Below are 13,884 nucleotides of genomic sequence, written 5' to 3'. Positions count from 1 at the left end.
TTATGGTGCCTTAAATTGGGGGAATGTGTGGCACTATTGACACCTATGTAATGATTAACATGCTAATCACACCATAAATGTAACAGACCATAATGTGCCAGGAGGCCTTACAGTCCACCTCACTTTTGATGATCCCCATGGCAAGGAGAGTCTCATGCCCTGTTGCTGATGCACTCTAAAAAACACAGTCCTGAAATGAAGCACATTGGATCCCTTAAGGTAAACATAGCACAGCTTTCCTGCAATCACACCTGTGGTGAAGCTTGAACAAGCAGAAAAGACAAGGTTCCAACTGATTTCTTCATCTCATAGTCACTGAATCCCCAGATTTCCTCATATCATAAACACAGCTCTGCCTTTAATGGATACTCCAACTAAAACACCCCATGGTTCTTATAGGCTAGGGACAGACATTCAAAAAGCCTGAGCCCAAGATGATTCAACCTCTGCAGGTTAGTCTAATCTAGCTATGCTGAACCGGTTAGTAACCAGACAGACATTCTCTCTGGACAGAGAAAATTCAGACATGCCTGCAGTGGCTCAGGCCAGAAGCTGGGGGGTGCTAACGCAGCCCTCCCTTCCTTTACACATTTCTGAGCTGAGGGGGGCATGGCCAGGCCCTGGCAGGACATTCTAATTAGGGAGGTCTGCCTGTACCATCCCAGGCTTTTCCCCTCTGACTGCTCAAGGGGCAGGAGTGTTGCCAGACCCCAGCCCCTTGCTAGCACTCTGAGGCAAGGGGGTTGTGCAGTGCATGCATCTGTTGATGATACAAAGCTTTTCAACACCCCCCCCCACTTCTCCATACTGTATGCAGCGAACTGACAGGCAAGCAAGCCAGTGAGGAGTTGATTATCACCCCATCAGCAAAACAATAGCCTCTCTGTTAGTTCAAACTCTTCTGTCTGCCTGTCCCAGTGAAATTGGAGACACATATGCACAGACACCCTGTGGCATTAGCTAGCATACCACATGCTTAGGGTCCATGGGGCTGGTGTCTGTGCCGTGGGAGATAGGAGGGAGGGGGAGATTCCTGCTTGAGCAGCAAACAGTGGGGGCAGGGGGGAGGTAGGGCAGGGGGAAGCCAGACAGACCCTATTGTGGAGCAGAGAGCCCTGCCCAGCCAGAGAGCATGCCGGGATGCTGGGGGACTTTGGTTTATCTTAAACCAGCAAGGGGTCTGGGACAGACATTGCATAAATCAGTTTGACCCAGATCAGTTAAGTTTGATACTACATTCAACCAGGTTTATCTCAAACCAGTTTCAGCCATTTTCAGATTGACTTATGTACACTGAACATCTGTTCTGTTACAGGTTTAAACCAGCTTCTGATTACTCAAACTGTTTATGTGTAATGTCTGTCCCTAGCCACATAGTCAAACCTATCACAGTTAAGATAACCATGGTGCTTCCTTCGTCTGTCCTGCCACCCACCAATTTTGGGCTAGCCACATGCCCATTCTCTAACTCTCTGTAGTGCTCTGTTTTGCATCTTTAAATTCCTGCAGTACCATTCTCTCAAGTTACCTAGTCATCTCCTGCACCATTGGCTGTCCTCAGCCAGCTAACTAGAGCTTACACAGATAATTCCCAATGGTTATTTCAATGTCCAATTCTATATTTGCTAGTTTCCTTAGATTTAAATTTGAAATACCTCAACTTCATTTCTTAGTTTTCAGATATTTGAAATCACTGAACTCTACGCTCTGGAACAGCTGGTGAAAGTCCAGGACAAACTTAACACAGCAATAATTAAGTGTTTTATCACAAATTTGTTCCAGCTTAGGCAACTTACTTTTTCTGAGACAGACAGACAGACCAACAGACGGACAGACTATCAACTTCAACAGGAACAGAATCAGTTCTTAAGCAACCCCACTGAAAATAATTGATTTATGTAGATTTTTAGGCATTGTAAAATATTGGATTGCAAAATACATTTTTTTTTTGTATTTTCAGCTTCAATTCATTTCTCAAACCATGCGAGGTTTTCATGTCTCACACTTTCAAAGCTTGAAAATTTGTCACATTGGTATGCAATGTTGATATATTTTAAATTTTAAGTGCTGTATGAGGTCTCAAACATATCAGTGTGTGATTTATTGTAGTCAGTTAAAAAATTTAAACATAAAGACTATTAGAGAACACTTCTTTATGCTAATACAGTTACAATCTATAACAATGTGTACATTCTGAATTAAAAAAAATATTTTGGTATATTTTTATCTATTCAAGCTTGCAGCTAAAAAGATTTTCTTTTAATGTTCACCTTTAGCTGTAGTGTCTTCTCTAAGTTTTCAATCTTCCTTTCAGCTATTTTAAGCTTTCTTAGCCCCTCTGACTCTCTAAAAGAGCTCTTTGGGGACAGAGACCTTGAACGTTTCACAGGTGGTTCCTGGAGAATAAAACAAGGACATGGTTGAACTAGTTGGAACACTAGATTATGAAAGACATGCAGAATTAAAGAACAAGTAATTTTGAATACTAATAATGAATTATAAAAAAAATCCTGCATGGAATACCAGAGAAATAACAAGCAGAATTACCACAGCGCTACCACTAAAGGTTTCTCTGTGACTCGTTAATGAGAATATTCATTTACATTTACATTGTTTCTTTCAGAATAATGATGTCCCATTAGGGAAGACTAAAGGGTTATAGACTCAGAAATGCAAGAAACCTCATTACAAAGGAGGGGATAGAGGCTGGTCTAATTGCTCTATAAGGGTCCAAGGTTACACTTGATAGGACAACCAGAAACAAGAGGGAAAGGATTTTTTTCCCTTTGAAATAGTTTAACACACTGTGAAGTTGAAGGAACAATATGCTTGAGGAATATAAATACAACAGACAGTAGATCTTATACCATAATGACCATATGGTCATTAACTATAATGTGGCTAACTAGAGACAAGAATGTGTTTATATTATGTACAGCTTCATATAGCAATCTGGAGAAAGAAAATGTGAAAGTAACATTTAAACTGGACATTCTTGTTCTTACTGTCATGTGTCCTTACATCAAAGAAATAAAGACCTCTTCATTTTAGGCTTACTGATATTCTGATAATTTTGGCTAAAGGACAGTGAAACACTGAATCATTGCTTAACACCTAATAAGATCACCAAGATTTCTAAACATCAATAACAAAAAATAGCAAGAGGTTGTTTTTATTATCACTATTCATTGTTACTATTTTAAACCCATGTAACCTCATAAAGACTATGAACCAATGTTGTCCTTATTTTTAGATATTACCATGTTTATTTGATAGAATAAATAAGTGATCTATACCAAGAAGTTGGATGGAATTGTTCTTAGTTACTAAAGATTTCAATAATACATTATCATATAAACTTTGCAGACCTTATGACAATTAAAAAACACTTCACATCTTTCTTCGGCCATTGTCTGAAAGCATGAAGTAAATAAATATTTTAAAATATTATAACCCATTGTTTTGCTTAAACACAAATGTACAGAATTTTAAAGGAAAAAATAAACATCTATTTGTACATATTTAGTGCACATCTTAATAATGGCCAAATAATTTGTATGTGAAATGATGATAATCTGAGCTTGGATAAAGAGAAATCAGAAAAGAAAGACCAGGCATTTCTATATCTCTACTTTCTCCTTACACCAGAAAGAATTCCACCAGTATTGTATTTGTCTATATAAAATTTCTAAAATTCAACACATTACAATGCCCAAATCTAAAAAAGTCAACACTCTGATGTAGAATACTATATATTCCTATATATGCTTTCAGTAGTTTTATTATGGATAGAAAATAAACTGGAGCTATGAGATAATTATTCCATTCATATTTAAGATATTTTTTAAAAAACAGTTATCTATTTTGGCATGATTCCATATTATATACATATATGTTGAAAATAATTAGTCAATATGTATTTCCAACATTTTGGGGCAAGATTTTCAAAAGGAGTATACATTTTGTATACTTTACTTACTGGATGTCTAATCTGATTTACATTAAATGGGTAACACTTGTAATTGTGCAAAATCATTCCCCTATAAAGAAATCTGCACGTAAAATCATCGGTCACTTTTGAAAATCTTGGCTTTCAGGTTCAGTCAATTAACTAATTATAAACCATGTCTATCATAGTTCATAGTTATCTCATGCCTATGTGAATCTGCAGTTTTCAGGAAGCAGTGAGTTTACTTCCTGTGTCACCTCAACAGGTATTTACAGGTTAGGAAACTGTAACTTTCCACAAGGATGGAACAAGAAGTCAAAAGTACCAGGTTTGCTGCTCACAGACAAGGGCAACAAGAGAGGAGGTTGAAGGTATCCTGCCTGGTGTCAGTCACAGCTACACTAAACTGCCAGTGAGAAGGAAAAGGAGTGAAAGGGTCTGAGAAGGACTGGGAAGAGAACTGAACTACTTCACTGACAGGGAGAAGCAAGGGCAACTGAACTGAAATGCTAATGAAAGGGGACCCTGATACACCAAGGAGAAGACTATTCTCTACCTACCTTTATATATTAAGATGGGGCATGGTTGTGACTGTTTCTTGTTGCAAGATAGGGTCAGGATACACAAAAACTAGAGAACTATCCTAACTGACAACAGTCATTAAAACTTTGGGTGGGACCAGTAATAAATGCACTCTATCCAACCCTGCCTTAGGTTGAATATGTTGTTATTTGATAGTAATCCAATCAGAGGTCAGTGGAGAGAAGCTGGGTCTAGGCTTCACAGTTCAGTCAGATAGTTCAAAGGCAATCTTTGCCAAAGAGGCAAACTGTTTAATTTTACAGCCAAGCTAGAGGAAACCGTGTAGTAAAATATACTGTAATTTGATTGCCTGGGGCTGCTGCAAAACTCAATTTGATTCCAAGAGGGAGATGGTTTCTGTAATATGTGCCTTACAACAGTAAACTTAGCCATTTCTTGTGCCGCTGCCAGGTTTTGGCAGTTTAACTTGCAAATCAATCCTTAAATTACACTGAAATTTAAACACAATTGTGCAAAAATCATACATCCAAATTTGGTTCCTTTAACCATCCAAAAATGTTGGAACTAAAAATTATCTTGTTCTTTGAGAAGTATAAAGATCAGCCTGAATCAGGGGAGGGTAACAGAAGTTTTCAAGTCAAGTAATATTAAAGCACATCCACAAAAGAATATGCTAAATAACATGAGAAACAGAAACAAATGCAATGAGTTCTGCAACAGAAAAATGAAACATTACGGTAATGTATGGAAACTATGACAAGCTGTTTGATGTGGGTAGCCCTCTTGTGGATCTAAGAACTGATAACTTAGATATATGTGCCTGCTGTTCATCTGCTGCTCATGTAAAGACATTCTTGCAGCCATTAAAAAAAAACCCTATTTCTTCCTGACCCCAAAGCTAGAGATCAGTTTAACGTCAAGCACAAAAATGAGACCGGTTTAAGACTAACAGGTGCCCCACCAAATATGTGCCCTATATCCAGTGTTTCAACGGAAGGCAAAAAAACACATACAAATCCAAGCAATGCATTTCTTCAGAGAAAAAAAAAGTGTCAGACCACTCATTAAAGGCAGCAAGCAGAAAATATAATCAGATTTGGAACATTTGGAATACATTACCAACAGAAACCACCGAAACCAAGCCAGAAGCTTACATAGTTCAGGTTTGGTCTTGTTTCTCAAGGGAGTAAGAAAGGTCCATTTGTGGAGACTCTATATTTCAATGTGAACTTTATCAACATTGAAAGTTAATTCTCACATCCCTTTCAAAGAGAAATCTCATATCACTTGAGACTTTATACAAGCAAGAAAAGTGCTATGATGGAACTCTTTGTAAGGAAAGCTAATCTTGGTCCTTCTGCCCAAATGCCTTCAGGGATGGCACACTTAAAGTAGGAAATATTTGGGCATATTTAGAGGGAGAGTTACAGAAAATTCATACCACTGTTACTGAGGCTGTCACTGAGCATTTGTGTGTCAGATTCATCAGTCCACAGAAGTCATCAGTCACATGGTATTGCTACTTCAGTTCCAAAAAGAACTCTTGTGATTTAAAAAATTGGCACTGGACAAAATGACAAGCTGCTAGACCACTTTACATAGAACCTGGAAAATGAGAGAATAGGAAGTCCCATCCAAATTCTGAGAAATTAACAATAGAAGCAATCTTTCTGGGAGAGGGAGTGTTCAACCTGCAGCTGCATTCACTCCCCTGGGCTCATCGCCTTCACCAAACCAGCTGCTCCAATCTTCCCATTTTCCACCGATTGTAGTCTGGGGAATCAATGACCTTCTCTGCTTTACACCAGGTCTGTGAGGAGACTGGTGCAGTACAGCAATTCCCCCTGCCTGCTCCCTCAACTGGGCAATTCCACGTCTAGGGAAGTGCAGAGAGCATTCCCTTGCTGCTTCACTCCTCACCTGGACAGGCTAGAAGGGGAGTGTACAAGTGTTCACTCTTGCAAGGGAAATCTTCTAGCTTGATAGTTAGAAGACCTTTCTCCCAAGAAGGCCCATGTTTCCTCTGGGAGGAATTGAGTAAAGACTTCTACACTCATAGAGTCTACTGGGAGAGTGGTAATTCTCTGGGTAGACACAGCACCTGTACATGACCAAGGAAGAAACGCAGTACGGTGGAATGGCACTTCCGTGTCATGAACCGTGTTTGCAGTGAAAATGAAACTCAGTATCCACTGTCTTTTGGAAGATATATATTGCATTTTCCTCAAAATGAAACTTAGTAACTTTTCTGTTTCATAAGTTCATTCAAAATAACAAGTTAACTGAAAAATGCCTTCATTCTGAGAAACATAAATACGGTTATTTAGTCAGACACTGGCAGTAGCAATGCCACTACATTTCATTAGAATGGGTACTTTATTATTATTATTATTACAATGTGACCCTGAAAATAAATTTCACAATGGAAGCATTCTGGTTATTTTGTGAGCAGAACCATACTTAGCAATCATTGAGAATTGCAGGCAGTACTAGTAGCGAAGAACCAGAGTAGTGGTGCGCTGTATGATTAGATCTAGATTTCAGAACAGAGGAACATTTATTGTGGTTTTATTTAGGTATTACAATTTTCATTTAAATTTCCAATAACTACATTTTCTCCTTTGGCTCTGTCTCATATTGGGGATGCCCTCAGATTTCTCATTAATATTAAAGGCAAGGAAAAGTCTATTCATATCACAAAGACAGTCAGACACAATAAAAGCAAAATAATACAATGAAAAAGGTTGGTTTAGCACTCTTAAAGGAAAGCACAAGAAGAAATTATTATGCGAGCACAGCAACATTAACATAAGTATGAGAAAGACCATTGTCTATGAAACTGAGATGGTCTATGAAACTGAGAGATTGTCTATGAAACTGAGACAGTCATGTTTTCCTACTGGATAGCAAAATTTAAAGTCTTAACTGCCTGTGAACAAGTGTTCTGAAAATATATTTTTTCTTTGGCATAATGTACAGTGTAAAATAATGAGGCAGGCCTGCCCACTCCAGATGCTAGTTAGTAGATTCTTGGGAGCAAGAAAAAGGGAAGAACTTTCAGAAAACAAGATGCCATATCCCATTGTTACTTGTGAATGTCATGCCCCATTGTTACCTGTGCAGAGACAAGATGAATGGGGAGTTTTCTATTAGATAGATCTGTGATTAGATGAACCCCACATCAACTCCATGTGTTCTACAGAACTTCAAGAATAAAATTCTAGAACAGAAAGCTAGTGACCTGGATAGCCTGCTGCACAAAGTTATGATAATCCCATATATGAATATTCAAGCATTAGAATTATTTTCGTATCCAATTAATTAACAAATAATAGTAACGATAGTGTCTTTAAATAGGAGCGTAAATTAAACAAACAATCTTCAAAGAATCAGTGCAATGCTATTCATAATATTAGAATATTAAGACTACTAAATAAAAGTCGTTGTAGAAAATAACAACAAATCATATTTAAAAATAAAATGCATACTTTCTGCTGTATTAATAAACTCAAAAAATAAACTTGTCATGTCCCTTATATTTCCAGTTTAGGAAAGGATGGGCATCCTAAATAACCAGCACAAACTACTTAATAAATATTCATTTTAAGAAACCAACAAAGAATTCAGCCTTTATTTAATTTCACTAAATTAAGGATCCTTTATTCAGTGTTTAATAAGGTAAAACCTTCTACTCCCAATAGTTATTTTAACAACTATTTGGCAGAAAATATAAACATCCTTCGAACAAGCTTCCAGAATTATAAGCAGCATCAACAGTTATTAAAACTGTTATTATCTGGACCCTTGAGCAAAAATGTTTGGCTTTACCAGTCTTATTCTGACACAAATACACAAGACAATAAAACCATCATACCTCGAACTTTCTTCCAGTCTTTATGCTGCTATCCAGGATATCTGTGCTGCAAAAATTATGTTCTGCTAGATTAAGATTTGCTGTTTTCAATTTTTTCTGCAAAAGCTTTATTTCAGACTTCTGTGTTTCTATGAGATTTTCTAGGTCACTTAAACAAGGCTGTTGAAATTCCTAGAAAATAACAGTACAGGTATGTTAAATTAACACAAAGAACAGAACCATACTGAATCACTTGGATAAAACTGCCTATTGAAACAAAACATCATCTGTGTAACAGGAAGCTGAGAAAGCTGCTTCTGTCCATGGGAATCAAAGAAGTAGTGGTTTATCAAAAACAATCCCATAAATCTTGAGAAATTATATTTTTACAACAATGACTCCATATATTTTTAAAGCAGAAGAAAGCTAAGTTGTTATCTACAATGATACGTGTCTTTCTTACACAGATATGAGAACAAGTTGCCACAAAAAATGCTGCAGTCATGTTAACTCTCAGATGAATTAATTCAAAATTACTTGACAAAACACTAGGTCTAAATTTTATTAGTTGTAATATTTAAGAACTTGAGCTTCTGGATATAAATGGTCTAGAACAATGGAAGAACTAACGGATGACAATGTTACACTCAGTACTACCATTACTGCTATTCTGATTTCATTGTCCATAAGTTTCTTGCTAAATTGCATAAACGTAGAGCTACGCTGATAGAGCTTGTAAATTCAGATGATGAGTAGTAAGGGCCAAGTTAAAATAATGGAATAGGGGTAAAAAGAGGAATCACTGGTTCACAGTGTAATTTAATAATATATGCACACATCTCACAGTGACATTTGATTATGAGTTTTTTATTATTATTTTAAATTTATCAACTCATTCATAAATATTTCCAGGCACAGCATAATACTGTCATATGCTCTTCACTTTGGGCTTAATTTAAAACCCATAGTAATTGACAAAAATTCCTTTAATTTCAACTGCTTTTAAAATAGGCCCTTGATGCACAAAAGCACTTTCACTTACCAGAAAGCAATTGCTCATTTGAATAAAGAAAGGAAGATTCTAGTATAGCTATCAATACCAGCTACTGTCCTCAATATTGGCCTGCCTCAGAATACACAGCCAGTGTTCTGATAATTTTAAAAATAAAATAAAATGAACAAGGGGAAAACCTATTGATTAAATGTTGTGGACAATTTACAAGTTCTAGACTCAAGTGTGAGACAATGAGAAAAGCCTGAGCAAAAATATGTTGCTAACAAGCAAATTCCCTAAAACACAATGGAACTACAGCATAGGGAAACAGACATAGCTATCTTGGATATGTCTACATGGCAGCACCATGCAGAAATATCTAAGCAGTGCTATTCAGCTGGCGCACAAGGCTGCCCTAACATGTCTATATATATATATATATAACTTCCTATTTCAGAGCTAGCATGTGGAGAATTAGCTCAGGTACATCAGCATTTTACTATACAGACTCTGGTACACAGCGTCCTGCATTCACAGGTAACTCAGGGTCTTGTCTCCACGGCATTCTATGTAGACATACTTCTTTGATTCCTTCCTATGCAGCTTCTTTACCATGACCATTATAAATTCATGGTTCCTTCAAGCAAAAACAAAATAAGAAGTATAGAGCATTTATTTTGTTAATGCAAGAGAAAGGTCACTCCTATACCAGCTAGAGAGCGGAGGAGATCATTAAGGCAAGGAAGAAAAATGGTCCATATCCATGTTGACAGTTCCTTTAACAATTTCTGATGCATACTCTGTAACCTATAAGAGACCATACAATACTGCTGCTAGATGTCACTTCCTCCAGCCTCCTCAGTTCATTACAAAGGCAAGCTAGGAGACCACACAAAACAAGAAGAGGGACAGGGGGGCAGTGCCACAGGCCAGCCAAGTTCTAGGTTTTCCAAGCAAAGAAAGGGAAATTGATATGAAAGCACATACATAAGATGCTGCATTAAAGAGTTTTAAACAACTTGAATGCAAACAGACACAAGCATTTGTTAACTCTTAAATTCTCAATCATATATAAACAGAACACCTATTGGATATAACAACAATACCAGTGACAGCCAGCAAAAAAAAGAGAAGGCAATCTTTCTAATGTCAATTACTGCTTGTTTAATTCCTAGATATAAATATTCTATTCATAAAACACAACTTTTCAAAATAGAAGCAGGCTTCAAACTATTATATTGAATTTTAACTAGCAGGATTACAGTGGGCAAATTAATTTAAGTCATCTGTATAAAATGTTGATTAGCTTGTTACAGTAGCATTGCTGTTTAATTTCCCTCACCAGTAATGAGATGTAGATAGCATTGTGAAACGAAAAACTTCCAGAACAAGTGAAATTATGACTCACATCAAGTCAGAAATAAAACTCACTAATGTTAAAGAGCTGGAGTGTTGTCGTAATCATGATAGTCCAGGAAATGCCTGAGGTGCAAGAAGTGTTTGTGATATTTTTAACTGGACCAACAGTTGGGAGAGATGTTGGACAAGCTGTTTTTACCCCAACTTTCTTTTCTATTTATATTGATTCTCTAAAATAGATGTACTAAGTCATGTAAAGCTATTCATTTTGAATTACTGTATTAAAATATATTTTGTTACATTCTTTTGATAGTTTGCATGTATAAATATACCCAATGCATAGATGTATTTAAAATTTACTGAGAATACACATATATTTTTGGACTCTCATCTTTCAAAATTGTATCAGCCTGTGCAAAGTATCTGTATTTATAGCCTTAATATTATTCAACAGATTGCTATGAGCTATGCAGAGTTTACTAAATGGTTAATGCCTATGATGTCTGCAGAGCCTACCATTTATTTCACATATGCATTTGACTTCAGGAATTTAGAGAGCTCATAGCTGATTTTGAAGAGATCTTTTTTCATGATTGAGGTTCTCTCAAATCACAGTGCTGTCTCTACTGAGATTTTGATTATTGCCCTCTAATAATTTAATCTTTCCTTCACCATCTTCTTCACTTAATCTGCTTTTGAAAGGTGTATGTTTTTTAATTGAATGTAAAAAAGATTTTAAATGAATTTTTTGATAAAAAAAGAAGGGCTTTCCAAGCTGTGCAAATCTGCCTGGGGTTTAAGTCAAGTTCATGTTCATTTAACATCATGGGAATATAGTTATGTATGCTAGATTTTTTGGTACAAAGAGATGGAAAAAAGAGAGAGAGAAGAAATCCTTTAGTGAAGGTATTTCCCTTTAGCCCTCACCAGAAATCTCTTCCAAACCTAGTTAAGGAACCATTGTTGTTTTCTGAAAAGCAATGTAAAATTGTAATCAGACTTATGGTAAGATGAGTACACTGCCAGTTTTCAGCAGTAAAAATCCACTTTGATTGTCCAGCTTTTAATCGGAATTCCTCTGTGGGTGCTAATGTAATACAAGTGAAACGTTAAAATGAAAGACAAAAAGCCTTGAAGATTCTGCAGTGTTCACTAACATAAGCAAACTGACCCGATCTTAAGTAGGAATCATGTTTGCACTTCAGGGCTTACAGTAATCAAAGCCAAAATACTCTACCCAAAACACAGTCCAAATTCAGACCGTGTGCTAGAGAGTTCCTGCATTCTCTGGAAAGGAAGGAATCTTTACTCACATGCCAAGGAGCAGCAGTGGAGCTTTGCTAAACCTTCTGATTCGGCATCTGCACTGTAGTAGCCTTTTCTCTCACCAGCTGTAATGCTAACTCTTTAAAACGATGTAGGACAATTGTTAGTAGCTCTATGAAATTTCAGTTCTTTCAAGTCGATTCCCAAAACCCAGGGTTACATTCAGAGTTCCTACAGGGTTGCATCTCTGTTGTACAGCTGTGGATCCTCATCACAGCCTATCCACACACCTATTAAGTATGCATCAATATAAAGGCTTACTCTCAGAAGTGCCACAGATTAGGCTTTTTATATTACACTAAGGCCATGGAAATCTATGGAGGCCATGGAGAAATATGCCCTTATAGCACAACAAAAAGGAAGCATTCAGCTCTTCAAACTGTTGCACTACAAAGATAGCAAAAGTGCTACAAAATATCACCTCTTTCAAGGCAGAAGTCTCAGTTTTTTAACAATGCATGTAGCACTTGTACAATTACACATAGGGGTCTCTAAAACCCCCCAGCATCCCATAGGCCCCTGCCTCTCCTTCCCCGTCTCCAAGGGGCAGGAGAGACAGAGTACAACTGGCTTTCTGACAGCCTGGCCTGTGAAAAGCTCTCAGGGTACCCTACTGGGACCCTGCTACTGCCACTATTGCTTCTAGAACCCTGGCAAGAGCAAGGGCTCTTAAAATGGCAATGGTAATTCCCACAATTCAGATTCACAGATGCTTAGGACTGGAAGGGACCCTGTGATATCACCAGGTCCATCTCCCTTGCTCTGGGCAGGAAAGACTGCTGGAGTCAAATAACCACAGCAAGTTGTGCGGCCAGTCTCCTTTTGAAGATCTCCAGGATCCGTGCAATTGTGTGTCAAGAATCCATGAAGAACCAGCTGAAATTGTGTGACTCTGACAGCTGTCACTGATTGACAGACCAGGAAACAGAAGCTCTGCCATAGCCATTGTGACCAACAGACATGCTACAGTGGCTGCCCAGCTAACAGCATAGTGAACAGGCTGCAGGCTGGGGGGCAAGGATTAGGGTTAGGAAAATCACGCCACTGCTGTAAGAGCCCTGGAAAGAGCTGGGGTGTAGGAGCAGCACTACTGATGGGTTGGAGAGGCATGGAGAGCAGTTCTCTTAAGCCCGGCCTACCCCACAAGGAAAGCAGGGGGCTGACAATTGTCTCCATCTCTCCTGGCAGGGGAGAGGTCAGGCTGTCTGTGATCTTTCTCCCTTGTCAGCAGTGGAAACCAAAGAGCTTTCTCACTATCGCACCCTGACTGGAGAGCTCACCTTTGGAGTGTTTTTTATGTCTGTATGTCGTTGTAATGCTATATTTTTGTAGTGCTACTAAGTGCCAAGACACTTTTTAATCTACAAATGAACACCAGTCCATACCCTAAGGTCGCTCTTTCTGATTGCCTTAGCACTTGTTTTCTCTGCAGCAGAATATTGCTCCCAAGTCTGGAACAAAAGTGTGCACACAAAGTGTGTTGATATGCAGTTAAATGCAGCTATGTGGATTATATCAGGAATGTTAAAAAGTACACCATTGCCATGGCTTCCAGTCCTAGAGAATATTGTCCCCCACAGCTCCACCACAAGCCACATGTATGAGGGAATACTATTAGGCCATCAGTAACCCAAACCTCCCAATCAACAAGGACATCTCTATGCCACCACCAGATAGGTTCAAATCTAGAAAACCCTTCTAGAAATATGCTAAGAAGCTCTATGATGATAACTAGAGCACCAAAGAACAATGGAGGAAACTGTGGGCAAATACCAGCTTGCTGCAGAAATACATTGTCAGCAACCTTACTATTTCCTACCCAGAATTCAACCTACCGATAAAGATGTGGTCCTTTCTGAA

The 13,884-nt window shown here is 37.9% G+C and overlaps 1 protein-coding gene across 2 annotated transcripts in view; it reads right to left on the bottom strand.

The window, feature by feature from the left end:
- CNTLN (centlein) overlaps positions 1–13,884 on the bottom strand; it is a 377,819-nt gene that overhangs the window by 188,743 nt on the left and 175,192 nt on the right. The window contains exons 9-10 of one of the 2 annotated variants that reach the window (XM_090038766.1): positions 8,367–8,537; positions 2,271–2,396 (exon numbers count right to left, since the gene is read on the bottom strand). In XM_090038766.1, the coding sequence (XP_089894892.1) occupies positions 2,271–2,396; positions 8,367–8,537 (297 nt within the window). The remainder of the gene's footprint in view (positions 1–2,270; positions 2,397–8,366; positions 8,538–13,884) is intronic. The other variant, XM_090038767.1, reaches the window with a different exon arrangement.

The sequence above is a fragment of the Crocodylus siamensis genome, chromosome 3 (assembly GCF_052110815.1).
Source record: "Crocodylus siamensis isolate JL-2025a chromosome 3, ASM5211081v1, whole genome shotgun sequence".
Classification (NCBI taxonomy): domain Eukaryota; kingdom Metazoa; phylum Chordata; order Crocodylia; family Crocodylidae; genus Crocodylus; species Crocodylus siamensis.
Note: the sequence above shows the minus strand (reverse complement) of the source record. Positions and strands in the feature narration are given on the sequence as shown.